Genomic DNA, 14207 nt, shown 5'->3' with positions numbered 1-14207 from the left:
CCCCCCAGGGGTCCCTGGCCCCCACTTTGAAAACCACTGCTTTAAGCCATGCAAGGAGGGAGCTATCTCCATCTCCTCTCTATGTCTCTCAGGGTGAAGTCCCTCACTCACTCACTCCAGTCACTCCTCCAGTTAAATAAATAACAATTAGACTCAAGTGGGCCTGGGCCCTTCATTACTCCAGCCGTCGATGCCATCAGAGATGTCTGTACATTACATTCCCGCAACTTTGTAAATAAAGTTCTCATTTATTTTTTTATCTTTTCTTTTTTCCCCTCCCACTTCATCTCTCTCTCTCTCTCTCTCTCTCTCTCTCTCTCTCTCTCTCTCTCTCTCTCTCTCTCTCTCTCTCTCTCTCTCTCTCTCTCGCAGGAACCCCAAGGGGCAGCTTTAAACATATCTGAGTAAATGTTGTCATTTGAAATGAGCCTTTCCCGCGCATTAGCAGGATATTTCTGGCAGTGACATTCGGATTGAGCAGGAATGTAACATTATAGCCCTTAATTTAAATGAGCTTTAAAGGTTCTATTCAGAATGTAATTTTAGTTGTTCGTTTTCAAAATGTATGCTGCTCATTCACAGATTTGATATTTTCATGAATATTTACAAACTAATAAACTAATTGACAAAAGTAAATTCAAAATACAAGAGGACATCCACCTGGTCATAGTGAAAATTTCCCTGTCATAATTAACAATTGGAATTTGATGGTGATGGTAAATATTCGTGAAAACAACATTTGTGAAATGGTAGCATAAATTTGGTATATAAACTAGGCTACTAAAAAATGTCATACTCAGATACTAACACTTGCTACGTGTACATGATGTTTTTGAATGGGATCTAATAGATCGGATTTAAGTAGATCGGATTAAGAGTTTTTTTGCGACGTGTATACATGGCAATTTCACTTAAATGCGATTAAACGTCTGGGGAAAATAAAGCATTGCGATTGGACTGAGGACGCACGTGCTGAGTGAGCCAAATAAGGCGTGGGGGCGTGGTCGCCAAACCTCCGGGGAACTACTGGGACACAAGCTTATCTTCAGCCCGAAAATGAATTCCCTCAGTGGACTCAAGGCTGGTAAAATCCCCTTTGGGTCTGGTTCTTTCAAATGCTAGTTAGCACCCTCCTAGCTTAGAAAAACGAACTGGTGAAAGGGTGATGTGGAGTAACTTTGTTGTGCTAAATTACTTTGTGGGGCACTTTTACATCAATATATGGAAGCCACAACATTTATAGTCACTTAGGGACTTTAAATTAAGCAAAACTTTCATGTGAAAATCAACAGGAAGTGCCGCCATCTTTTTCTCACTGACAAAGAGCACGGTCTCTTGGCGCCATCGTGTGGTCAACGAGCATGCGTGGAACGACCGGATTTATTGTAATTCTGATTAAAAGGTTACATGACAGAGGAACGTGTTTAATCGGATTTAAAAGAGGAATAAACCACCCACTTTAATCGGACTTAAGTTTAAATCGGAATTAACTTAAATCCTGTTCGGTAAGTGTTTACATGATGTTTTTAAAGTGGAATTAAGTTTTAATGAGATTTAAAGTGAGTTAAATCGGATTTAAATGCCTCATGTAAACGTACCAATTATTACTGTAAAGACAAATTCTTGTTAGAACCCCTTCCCTTTGTAAACTGAGGTGGGGTCACAGTCAAAAAATAATCTTCCTTGCGCCGTCAATGACTTTGTTGTGGACCTGTGCCCGCCAGCAGGCCTGTCCAGTTTTGCTGAAAAGACTCTACTACAGTAATTCTCAAAGTATGGGGCAGGGCACACTGGTGGGCCCTCCAGGTATTCAGTGGGCCTTGAAATCATTTTCTAAAAATCGAAATAATATTTGTGTGTGTGTTGCTTTTGACTATTTGTTTGAGTGTTATTGTTTATTAGGTCAGAGGTGTGCCCCGAACATTTGTGACAATTTCAAGTGGGCCCCAAGTTCGAGGGTTGGGAACCCTTGCTGCACCTCTGTACATTATTACAACAGCCATGATGTTACTGAGAGCTTAAAGTAACAGATTGAGACTTGGTCGATTCTGGTGATAGTAAGGTTATAACATACCGTAGGCTCTGCTCAAAGGGGTTAATGTTGAAAATACCATCGATTATTCTTGTAAACTTTGGTGGGTGGTCGTGCAGTGAAAGGAATCTCACTCGTACCCTCAGGTCTGTTGCTCTCTCATTAGTACCACTGCTGACGAGGCTAATGGCTATGAACACATGATTTTACATGGTTCAGTGTCATGAGAAGACAGGTCATACCTGTGATTTTTCCTGATTAACCAGGAATTCACAACTTTCCAACCCGCATGGATGAAACGCATGGAGAATGCATGGATAAGACCACTGTGTATCACCATAACAATTAACACAACATGCTCTGAGTGTGGTTTTTGCTCTTTTTGGCCTCTGCCACGAATAACAACCCTTAGTGATGGATGTGCTGTACTCCTCGTGGTTTCTCACTAGCTGAGATAAAGTCGTCAACACAGATCCACGACCATATTATAACCGTAATTTGTGTAATGTTGCCATTGTTTTGAGGGTAAGTTTTTAATAAATAGTTCTAGAGGCTGTGCACTCTGCACAAAGAGCATTCTGTCATCAGCTCCAGTCCAGTGTGTTATTTCTGTAATTTTGTAATACTGAAGCTTTTTTTATTGAAGTGTTCCACAGGTTGAGCTTTGTGCGCTCAGGGGATTGAGTACAGTCATCAGCACCTGTGCACAACGTAGCTGTATCTGAAATGTCATAAAAATTTTGAAATATTAGGCAATGTTGTCATTAAAGGTACACTGTGTAATATTTTTGTGGTTCATTTCCAGAATTCATGTTCCGAATTAACTTACCACCACCAGCATATTCTAAGTATTCATTATGACTGCGAAAATTGCACTTTTCGTACATGAAGGGGTGGGGTGGGGGGGTCTTCTCCATTGTCCTCCATTTTGAATTCCCAGATTTTCAGCTGCAAAACTTGCTGCACTTTGGTCACACTAGTAAATATTAGTTCATTATTTAGTAAATATTCATGAAAAGATCAAGTTTGGCACTACGCAGCGCAGTTTCAATGAGCAAGTGGAACTCTGGCCACCATCCTACACACAATACACCTTGAAGTTTTCCAGTGAGCAGTGAAGTGCTCTATGTGCACACTAAAGCAAGAGCCATCAGCACTGGTGGTCAGCACTTGGCGGTGCAACCGTAAAAAAACCCTGCTAACCCATGGACTGGGCTTGTCTTTCTCCCACACCAAAAAGCCCACTTTGGTGTCCTGGTGTCTCAGCAATGTTTCTGAAAAACAACGGCTAGGTCATTGCACAGTGGGGCTGGAGGTAATTGAATGTCACCATAAGCAAACACGCCGCGGAGTCAACAATTATCAGACAGGCTTCCTGTCTGACGGGGGCCGCCGTTTCCGGTCATTGTTTCGTGGGAAATCACGTGGGGTGGCGTGGCTGTGCAGGGGGGCCTCTGCAAGTTCAAATGCAAAAACATCTTTTTGATTGATGAAAAGTGGTGGTCCTTCGTTTGCTAATCTAAAGAATTCGAGGAGAGGTTTTTCCTAAGGGAGTGGCATGGCATGGGCCTGCTTGACAAATCCTCGTTGCCTTCTTTGTTTAATACCCCATTTTTATGGTCATTAGGCGGGCACCGGAGGAATCCGTGGGATAATTTGTCTCCTAATAAACAGCACTGCACCGTACATGTGTGTCGGGCAGCTACCCTAGACAAGCAAAGCCCCTGAAGACAGTCTAGTGTAGAGTCTCAATGAGAGAACAATGAGTCGGAGTGTTTCATCCTGACCTGACCGAAGTGTTTTGAGGTGACTCAAAACACAAAGTCTCAAACGTAAAGGGTTTGGTGTGTTTGTGTGTGTGTGCCCCCCCCCCCCCCCCAACATACAATCGGTTGGTTGTCTTTGTTTTCAGAGAAAGATATCAACATAGAGGAGGAACAGGGGCATGGAGTATACCCACTTCTACATTTCATGGATTTCAGTATACCCACTTAAAATTGATTGATACATTGATTTGAATAGCACAAACATACACAGTATACCCACTTCAAAAAATGCTTAAATATACAGTTTACCCACCACAAAAAAGTAGACTACACCACTGTCTATTGGATAATGCTGATCTGTTGCTGACCTTTGGATGCTGGTGGTTAGAATGGTCGGGTGGGTCGTACCACCGCGGTAGAAACACAACACATAAATAAGGTGATGGTATGTGCCAGGTCTTAAACCATGAGAGTGGGCCAGCTACTTGGCTCGTTTTTGTCAGTTGGGTGGGCCCCTCTCTCTGTAACCTATGTAGGCATATAGTCTACATAAGTAAGGCTTATTTTTTTAAGTAAAACATTTAACATGCACCATTTGTATTCTGTTTAAAATGTTTCACATGGCATCCTTAAATAAATGATAATACAGTAATAAAGTGATTGGGTAACATTTTATTTCAATAGTGCACTATTACAGTGGATCTACCACATTAGGTAGGCTACAATGTAATAAACAGTGTAACAATATTTGATACCATGTAATACCAGTGCAATACCATGTACCAACCCTTACCCTAACCCTAGATGTAAGTGCAAAATTGGTACATAGTGTTACACTGGTATTACATGGTATTAAGCATTGTTACACTGGTTATTACACTGTACCTAATGTGGTAGATCCATTTTAGTAGTGAACCATTCAAATACAGTGTAACCAGTTATTGTGATACATTTCAGCTTTGCCTCCTGGTGAGCAGGTAATCAGAATCTTCAACACCGTGGCATTGACTTACACACAAAGTCCATGTATTTGCGCCATGGCATTTGGAAAAATGTTAATGTTTAACCTTAACTGTCCACAATTTTAGACATGTGGGATCTCAGAAGTTCGACTGAGTCGGTGTGGCCATGTTTAAGTCTAAGAAATCTCACGCTTGGGCAACTCCACTCACTGTAAATTGGCCCGTTTCCTTCGGAGGAACTCTGCAGCCGTGGATATGGGCACTTGCGTCGGAAATGGAGTTACTGAACTGAGCCGGGTCAGGCGAACAGGAAGGGAGAGCTCACAGGAGACGCGTGTCTCCGTCACGAGGCCATGAAGTGGGGGTCTTGTTGAAGCTACCGAGTCCTCGGGGATCCATCACGACGAGAAGGGATTGAGAAACAAGTTGAAGTGCTCTATCTGGACTCTGTGATAAGGCCGGCGGCAAAGGCGCCCTCAAAAGCCCATCACTGTGAACACAGGCCTTGCACTGACAACAAAGAAATCGTAGACTACCGTACATCCGACCATTACAAATACATTTGTAACTTCATCAACAGTCAATTAGAAACTCACAGTAGGATAGTTTCCCCAAATAACTACAGTGAAGTAACTAGTCATGAAAAGACACATTTTACATAATTGAAACCTGGAAAAGTGTGTTATAACCGCTTGTTTTCAATCAGAATTATTTTGGATAGGTGCGCGACTCGGTTGAAATCCGAGGAGCCCCATCATATTCTGTTTCAAACATTTAATCTTATTTTAAACCCATCTCAATGTTATGACCTTCACTGTAGGCATCTTGACAGTAAGACTAGACCGCGAGTTGCCTTTCCATGGGAAACAAGGGGGGCCTCCCGTTTTTATTTTTTTATGGTGCTGTTACCATTTATGTTAGATTTCCCTTATTTCATGGTTCAATGGACTTGCTGCCTGGCCTGCCTCTTTACACTGGATGCGGGGAGGCTTGTCCCTCGCTCCTCATTGGCTACGGACCGGTGGCTCTCTCATCGTTGAAGCATTCCCATTCATACATCCCTCTCCATACGGCTTCTGAAAATAACCAACTGTCATCCATGCTAACTACTTTTGTAAACCGGACTAATTCTGAAATTTGGAAGTTAATTTGAGGCGAACGACTCGAGTGAAAAGTAGGGGCAGGTGAGTTACATTAAAAAGTGCTTACCGGTGTCTAAACGCTAGCTTCTTAAGTGCCATGTTTGTGTTGTGCGTTGTATTGTTTTGGAAAGGCTTGTTTTGCATTGCGCTTTTGCACGCGTTTTAGTAAAAGATAAAAGCGTGTATCCGCCCTGCCACAAATGCTCGTGCTTGTCTTTTGGACTGAACACGGTACTTGCCGGTGGTGCAATGTGTCAGTAGGGGAAAGTGCAACTCCAAAACTAAAATGTAGTCCCAGATTATATCGTTTTTGCGGGGGAAAAAATAATAGTGGACATGCGTTTTTGGAGTTCCCGCATTAGCTGTAGGCCTATCTGGGAGGCAATGCCACGGCATAGGCTAATGTATGCTATTTATTCGAAATAATCGCCTCGGTCCCGTGCATGATGGATAGCAGGACTCTGTCGTGAGTTGGTAGGATGCTTAAAATGTAACACTAGAGGCTCACGGCCCACGGTCTGTCTCGGAGGAAAGTCGGCGCAGTTATTTAACAGTCCTCCCGAGCCTCGAGCCGCCTAATTGGCTACAGCTGCGGAATTCTATGCTCTTTTACCGTTTAGAAATTGGATGCATTTGGAAAAGTTTATGAGGCGAACCCAGCCTATGCCTGCAGGAGCCCATTCTGCCCCTCTCTGCAGCTATATATGTATTATGTACCTTATAAGTCTCCAGGAGCGTTTATTTATGTTACAGGTTGGATGGCAGAAATGCAGAGGCTTCGCTTTTGCAATTAGATTTGTAGCAGTGCCAAGACTTCTTTTTCAATTGGGGGTGGGAGGAATGGGTGGGTAGGTTGGATGAATGAAATGGGAAATGTAAACATGTGTTTACTCTTAACCATGTTCGGCCAGAATTAAGTTAAAATACGGTTTAACCTCTTAGCCCAGACATTTTCCCTTACACTTGTACAGAACAAGCCTAAGTGAAGGTTCACATTGATATTGTTGTGTTTGGTGGGAGTAGCCTGAGGAGAGTTGTTTGTTTGGACTCGTGGGAGGTGGTGTGCTGTCTGAACCACAATTGTTGACTGAATTTTCAACTTTGCGTAAAGTAGCCGCAGTTTATGTTTTCAGATGGTCAAATCCTGTCATTTTGGCGTTAACCAATTACAAAGGGTGGCACATAGGCTATATGGATACTTTACACTACATTGTATTGCTTTGAATTACATTTGCCATCCATTGTGCTGAAGCCAGTCTGCTTTTTCCCCTCATCCCATTGTATCACCAATACAAGTACAAGACAAGAACTTAGAAAAAAAAAAAATTACTAACGCCCTGCTGCAGCATCTCTGCAAAGCTGACGAATCAGTACCACAACGCTCAGTCTATTTAGCAACAACTTGCCTACGCTCAGCACCGTGCAACCAGTGTGGTGGGTAGCTGTGGTGACGTGTGGCCACAGCGGCAAATAAAACGTCCCTTCGTGTACACGATTCATTTCGTTATGTTTTGTCAAGAGATATGTTATTTTCGTTTCCCTGGTCTTGCACGGAATGTTAAATACTGCTAGTGCCAGCCTGCTCATAATTGCAAAGCGAAGGAAGGGCTAAAGACACCGTCCCCGTGGTGCCCTTTCACCTCAAACTTTGTAAGCTGCGCTTATTAAAGCGAAAAGTGCTTCAATATGTGCCTACCCTGAGGACTAACAGAACCGGCTGCTGAATCTAGTAGGCCTTCTACACTACCACATTTACTCTAGTTGTGTTGAGAAATTGCAGAGAAATGTAGGCTACACAATAGGCCTACTATTTCATGCGTGACGTTGCCTATATGAAGAAATAATGAAAGGATGCAGTTATTGTCACTTTTGTCAAGACTGTAATAACATTGTAATGATCGAAATAAAATATTTGATTGTCGTATTAGCCACTAACACACACCACGGTAGTGTCTCTAGTTCATTTCTGTGTTTTCTTTCATTCTTCTTGAATTAAGGAACTGAGGGGGGAAGTCTATTAAATTGCCAGCAGAGGTGAATACAGCCTTCTGTGTGCTTTGTGTTTCTATTTTCAATACTGTGACCAACATCAACAGTCTGTGAACCAAAGTTGACCCTGAAGTCCTATTTTGATGGAAGTGGTGTGGCGCAGAATGGAACGCAAGGTGTTCCTGGTGCGTTCTTATTGCTGCGTTTGACAGTGGATATGCAGACAGTTGCGGTTGCGAGTTCAACTGTTTGCTATTAAGGCAGGAAGAGGAAAGAATATTGTCAGGGAATGCCCGTTTTGTGTTGGTCAACGTTATGAAGGGGAAACGTGCATTGTGCACCAGCAGCAATCACAAAAATATGCCGAGGGTACAGGAAATTGCCAAGAAAGCCAGACGTCCAATTGACTACGCCCATCAATGAATGAATGAAAGCATGAATGAATGATGGATGAATGGATGGTTATGCATATATAGGCCATCCATATCCATACCAGAATTTTATTTCACATTATTTCATATCAGTCAACCTCAGCTCATAACCTAATCCAGCGATTGAAAAAAAAAATAGCTCGCACTTCTTCCCTACCAAGTGTAACAGTAGCAACCTACAATAATCTCCACCAATGGTGGAACTGCCTTAGTGGTGTGTGTGTGTGTGTGTGTGTGTGTGTGTGTGTGTGTGTGTGTGTGTGTGTGTGTGTGTGTGTGTGTGTGTGTGTGTGTGTGTGTGTGTGTGTGTGTGTGTGTGTGTGTGTGTGTGTGTGTGAAATGATACTGTTTTGAACGAGGGGTAGCAAGGGACGGTTCATCTCCTGAAGGTTTGCAATATGGACGGCAAATCTCTATATATGAAATCATGATCCCAGCTTTTGACTGGTAAATGTGTTTTGAGTGTCCAACATGTTCCCAAAGGCCCCTGATAGCATTGTACCGCTTCTTTACATTCCCTTAGCCTATTTGCTGTGCTGCATGACATTTTAGAACAATATTTATAGGACAGTGACACTATTTTAATTTCATTTTTTTCCCCTGCAGGCCGTTTAATCAGCACTTCCCACTTCCGGCCTTCGCCCCAATGACCATGTTTCAGACTGTCCCTGATACCTCGTCTTACGTCAAGGTAAGACAGCATCGCCACTACAATAAGGTAATGTTTCAAAAGAAATCGAGACTTGAAATGCAATCCACGGTGTTACATTAGGCTATGTGAAATATTATGGCTATTGTTAGCCTATTTTAATATTTGCAGGGGCCTACATAGCTTTGTACAATGAAAATTCACAGGGTAAGAAAGTTACATTTGGCCTACTTTTGACCCAACTAGGCCTATTCATCATTACCACTATTGAATCCCCACTGTAAGTACACTAGTTGGTTGATTTCTTCTATAATTCTCCTTAAATCAGGTATGCTGAGGCTCACCTAGCGGACAGACCAGAGTCAAATGGTCTATTTATGTTTCAGACAACTCTGACATGCAATATCCCATATCATGCTCCTTCTAGGCTAACCTACTTGCGTGCCTGTGGAGTGCGCAATGAAAATGAACTATTGTGCCTGGCAAAGTCATTCATTATATCTTTACAATCAACATATTTTCCAGCGGCGACTTGTTATGTTTTGGAAACGTATTGCCCTCTGCATAAGGGTTCTTTTCATGCAGTCATATCGTTTGTGTTGCTCTGCAGAAAGACTGAGTTTCAGCTTGGGCACAGCGTTTGAAAAGCATGAACAGTGTCTCATTTGTTTCGGGGGGGACACTGAGCTGCAAAGGAAAGTTTTAGAAGCCATATTTTATTGAAATCATCTTTAACCACCCTCTGAAAAGCCAGCAGACTGACTTCAGTCAGCACGCTTGAAGAGGTAAACAAAATAGAACAAATTTTCCTCGCTATTTATTTTGCATTGAAACTTAGTATTTATACAAGATTATATGCTGAATTAATGAAAATATATTTCACCTCGCAGCATTTAGACATTGTAGCATACCACAAATAGCTAGAAAACAAATAAGTTTATGTAGACTATGTGAAAACCAACTTAATCCTTTTTCTTCTTTGTGTTGTATGAAGAGGGAGAGGGATATTGGTCAGAATGTGACCAAGCACGCCTCAAGTCCAGTTTTAGAGAAATATTCTGCTTCATTCAAGCGAATCCACGGTCTCGCTGTGGTTTTGTTTGGTTAAGGCCAGGCGAGACTCGAGCTCTCCAATAAAAATAAATCTCAAATTAATTATGGCCTCGAGCAAGGGGCCAGACAGTTTGGACTTGTGTGCAGCAGTCTCCGTTTTTGCCTTCGGTATTTTTACTTTGGCTCTGTCTGTGCCCATGAGAGGGGAAGGGGCTTACTAGAGCGCTCGAGTCTAATGAACAATCTGAGAGGCGTGATCCATATCGCTGCTGCGTCGTGGTTAAAATAATATGTCTGAAAACGTTTGTCACAAAACGTTTTAATTTATTTGGATCTCATTATAGTGCTTTCAGTTGTCACCACTTCGTTTTGCTATATGGTTAACACAATTTGAAATGGTTGTTATAGAAAAGTTACTATATTGTAATAATACGATTATTATTATTATTATTATTATTATTATTATTATTATTATTATCATTATTAAACAATAATAATAATAATAGTGATCATAGCCTAATAATAATTGGCAATATTTATATGGGCCTTTGCTGTAAATATGAAGTCTGTCAAGAGGCCTTTGTTGGTCTTGTCGCGAGTTCTTGTGGGTGACGAAGAGTAACCATTTGAAAACCCAGCCCAACCCCAGCGGATTCCACCCACTTCACTCCGTTTCCAATAGTGTGGGGCTACCGGCTTCCCACAGGTCGTGGTTGGAAGAAATGTCTGGCTGTCAAATTCCAACGTCGAGCCAGATGTTCTGTGGCTCACAGTATAAACCAACGTGCCTCTGTTTATTGGCCTTCCAAAATGTTTGTTACCAGAGCATTCATCAGTACCTGCTGGTGCATACGAATTAGAAGCTACGTACCACCTGGTACACAGGCTATTTTTTTTAATTATAAACAAATAAATAAACAAAGAATTCCCTCTGCACATAGTATCACTATCATTGCCTTATCTAGATAGTTTAGACTGCGGATAAAACTAAAATAGGCCTACATCTGTGGATATGTCCTTGTATCTGAGACCATGTCTGTGCGTCTCCTCTTTGTGAGGTTGTCTACAGTTCACCTTAGACGTCTATGTCAGAAGATTGCCAGATCAGCAGCATATAATTAATATGGTTCAGAGGGAGAGCATCTCTTGCTCTGCTGTTCGTGAAGCTGATTATGGTTGATTTTTGGGTGTCTGGTTGTCAAACCACATAAACACAAGGGGCCATGGCCCATCAAAACATTGGTTGCGTTCAAAAAAAGCACACAGGTCTTGTCAGTGTTTTGTCGGGGAGAGAAGCGCGCGAAATTTTATGGCTTGGATAACCATGCCTGTCATATGCTATTGAAATCAAGATCAACATCTGCCACAGCGGGCAGAGGTAGGCTACTGCCACTGACGTGCTCAAGCAGGGCTACTTTGAAGCGTTTTGCACTGAAATATAAAGATGCGACACGCCATGAGGTCATCGGTCATTCCTAACCCTTTCATCGCCGGACCTCTTTTTTCAATATTGAACCCGTCGCGCCATTTGGTCCGAGATAATGTCGTTTTAATTAAAACAATGGCGCACTCACGGTTCGCCCTCTAGGCGAACACATGTTTCAACCGTTAAGACCTCCCCTCCACAAAAAATGCTATCATTCTTTCTCAAGCACTCCTCCACTACTGTTATATGGCTAAGGTAGGATGTTGGATGCAGAAAACATGATTAGGCAGCCTGTCAAAATTGTGCACAATGTACCCAGATTACGCACAATGTTGTTTATGGAATACTTAGCACAAAGAAACGAAATGCGCGCCAGAATTCAGTGGGGAAACTATCATACAATAGTTGCATGGACAAGGAAGCCCTGATAGCCTACATAAGATATTTTTAAAAGAGGAATGTATAGTCTGCAGAGAGAAAAGGAGACTTGGGTCTAAATGGTTAAACAAGGTGTCTCCCTTAATTACGCTGCGCTGCGCTGGCCTCAGGCAGGAGAAGCCTTGACCCCTAGCAGGATCCAGATGTGGTGGTCTCGAGGGGGCCTCTCCCTCTGCAAGACCCCCAAGTCGTGAGCAGACAGGCCGGGCCGTCTGTCAGTCGCGGCGGCGCAAGCTCTGTTTCGCCGAAGTTGCAGTCGCAATCCCCGAGGCACGGCCCTCTTGGTCTGGGGGTCTGGTCACGTTCCGGGCTGGCTCCATGTCTAGCATCTGCGCTGAAATAATGTGCCTGAATTGATGAGGGCTATTTGAGAAGCTAGAGAGAAAAGTCGTGGGGGTGGGGTTTGTGGATACATAAGCATTGCTGCTAGTAGTATAGTGAGCCAGAAAGTTTTTCTATGGAGTTAAGAATTTCTTTCTGTATCGCCTCCACGACATATTGCATTTCTGCCTACCACTAATAGTAACAGAAGTAGGACCCATAACAAGGATACAGACACCAGTTAAGAAAACGTCTGTTGAAGTAAAGAAACTGATCATTATTATCAAATGAATAATTACATTTTGTTGAGAGGTGGTTGCAGTTGCCTTCAAAAGTGTAATATAAGATGTGCATGTGCAGCCTATAGGCCTATATTTTTTCTGTATGAGTGCCGTTTTCCCATACAAACCAAGAACATAAATCTTGGAAGACTACAATCCATCATATTTCACCCCCGTGCTTAATAGCAGACGCGCACGTGTAGCGCAGATTCCTCCAGTACTGTGTCTGGGGCGCCGCGGGTTTGGTTTTTATTAACGGCATTTCAGGGGAACTGCAGCGCATTGGACGTCCTCTATAAAGGCTAGATCGCCAGGGTCTCCGCCACAGGTACCTTGTATTTGTATTTCTCCTCTTTGATTTACAGGTCTTTAATCTACAAAGTCAATGTAGACATCTGTCGACCTTGGAAGTTATATCTCTATCTAACCCTCCGGTTGTCGGGGAAACTGATGCCTGTGGACGAGACGGGCTACACATTTTCAAGCGTTTGGTCGTGTAATTTAAGTTAAATTGGAAAGGCACCGAAGCTCTGTATACTAACGGACTGAGAAGTAAATGATGCTCAGTAGTTACATTTCATATACTCTCAGATATCTTTGATTGAATCGTGGAAGTGTTTCCGCGAAACTGTACGAAATTGAACTGGTAATTAAACATGAGACCACAGGAACGGGAATTCCTGATGGCTGACTCAAAACAAACAAGCGAGTGTTCAAAATGCAAGGGGAATGGCAAGCATCCAGTGAATAGTTCCAAGTAAAAACATCTAAAGAGGAAAGCAAGTCCATTGTTTTCGCCGCTTATCTCCTTGGGACAAGTATCCTGCTTTTTGGTGCCGTAATGAAGGCAGGGCTTGCAGTGACACACATTGCTTCCTTCTCAAGAGCAGTGACTTCACTTCCCAAATTTAGAGGAAAAAAACCATCCGGTTAACTGTCTCTTTCTGTCCGCGACATACCGGGGGCTGGGATTAATTCAGGACCGTGTCATGTTTGGAATATTGTTGGGGTCCACTGAAAATTGCGCAAAATGGACGGAACTATTAAGGTAAGGGTGGAGGACGGGGTGTTCGATTTTTGTGGGGGCTTTCTTTTTCGGGACTTGCGCCTCCAGACTCTACGCGGTGCTCTGTCGGGCTAGCGGCGCAGCCCTCTCGCCAGTCGAGTCTACGTTTGCTTCTAGCGCTACCGCCGAATTTCCTTCTTTTTTCCTCTTTCTTCCTTGTTTCCTTTTCCTTAACGACGAAACTCCGATGAAAGTTTGAAAAGCCGCGAAGAGATGCCGGACCGTTAGACGAGAACTACCTCTTGAGTTTGGGACCAAGCGCACTGTCTGACGGTAGACGCACGTCTGGGATTAAGTGGGGAAAATGCAATTTTGCTGGAGACATGGATGTACGTTCTTCACCGCCCAACATATACCATTAAGTTGCCCTCAGTGACATGGAGTAGCATATATGGAATGTAGGAGAATCATATGCGTTGTGGCTGAGGTGATGTAGATATATGCGTGGGTTTGTTAAGTTATGTAGCGTGGGCACGGAGATGTGTCTGCGCAATAGTGGTGGCACCGCGCCCGGGATCTGTTCACCACTTACGGGTCAAAACGCAGACGATCACGCCGAGCCCACCCACATTAACCCAAATAAGATATTCGCCGGAGATGTGAGGGACTGTATTTTGATCCGAGGCGACGTCTGCGAGCCTGCAAAGAAGG

General features: G+C 43.0%; 1 protein-coding gene across 6 annotated transcripts in view; it reads left to right on the top strand.

The window, feature by feature from the left end:
- Nucleotides 1–5795: 5795 nt before the first annotated feature.
- fli1 (Fli-1 proto-oncogene, ETS transcription factor) overlaps nucleotides 5796–14207 on the top strand; it is a 62581-nt gene continuing 54169 nt past the window's right edge. Inside the window, exons 1-2 of one of the 6 annotated variants that reach the window (XM_063205509.1) lie at nucleotides 5796–5944; nucleotides 8929–9040. In XM_063205509.1, the coding sequence (XP_063061579.1) occupies nucleotides 8969–9040 (72 nt within the window). In that variant the 5' untranslated portion in view covers nucleotides 5796–5944; nucleotides 8929–8968. The other 5 variants (XM_063205510.1, XM_063205514.1, XM_063205511.1 and 2 more) reach the window with 5 other exon arrangements.

Source organism: Engraulis encrasicolus, chromosome 8 (assembly GCF_034702125.1).
Source record: "Engraulis encrasicolus isolate BLACKSEA-1 chromosome 8, IST_EnEncr_1.0, whole genome shotgun sequence".
NCBI classification, from domain to species: domain Eukaryota; kingdom Metazoa; phylum Chordata; class Actinopteri; order Clupeiformes; family Engraulidae; genus Engraulis; species Engraulis encrasicolus.
Note: the sequence above shows the minus strand (reverse complement) of the source record. Positions and strands in the feature narration are given on the sequence as shown.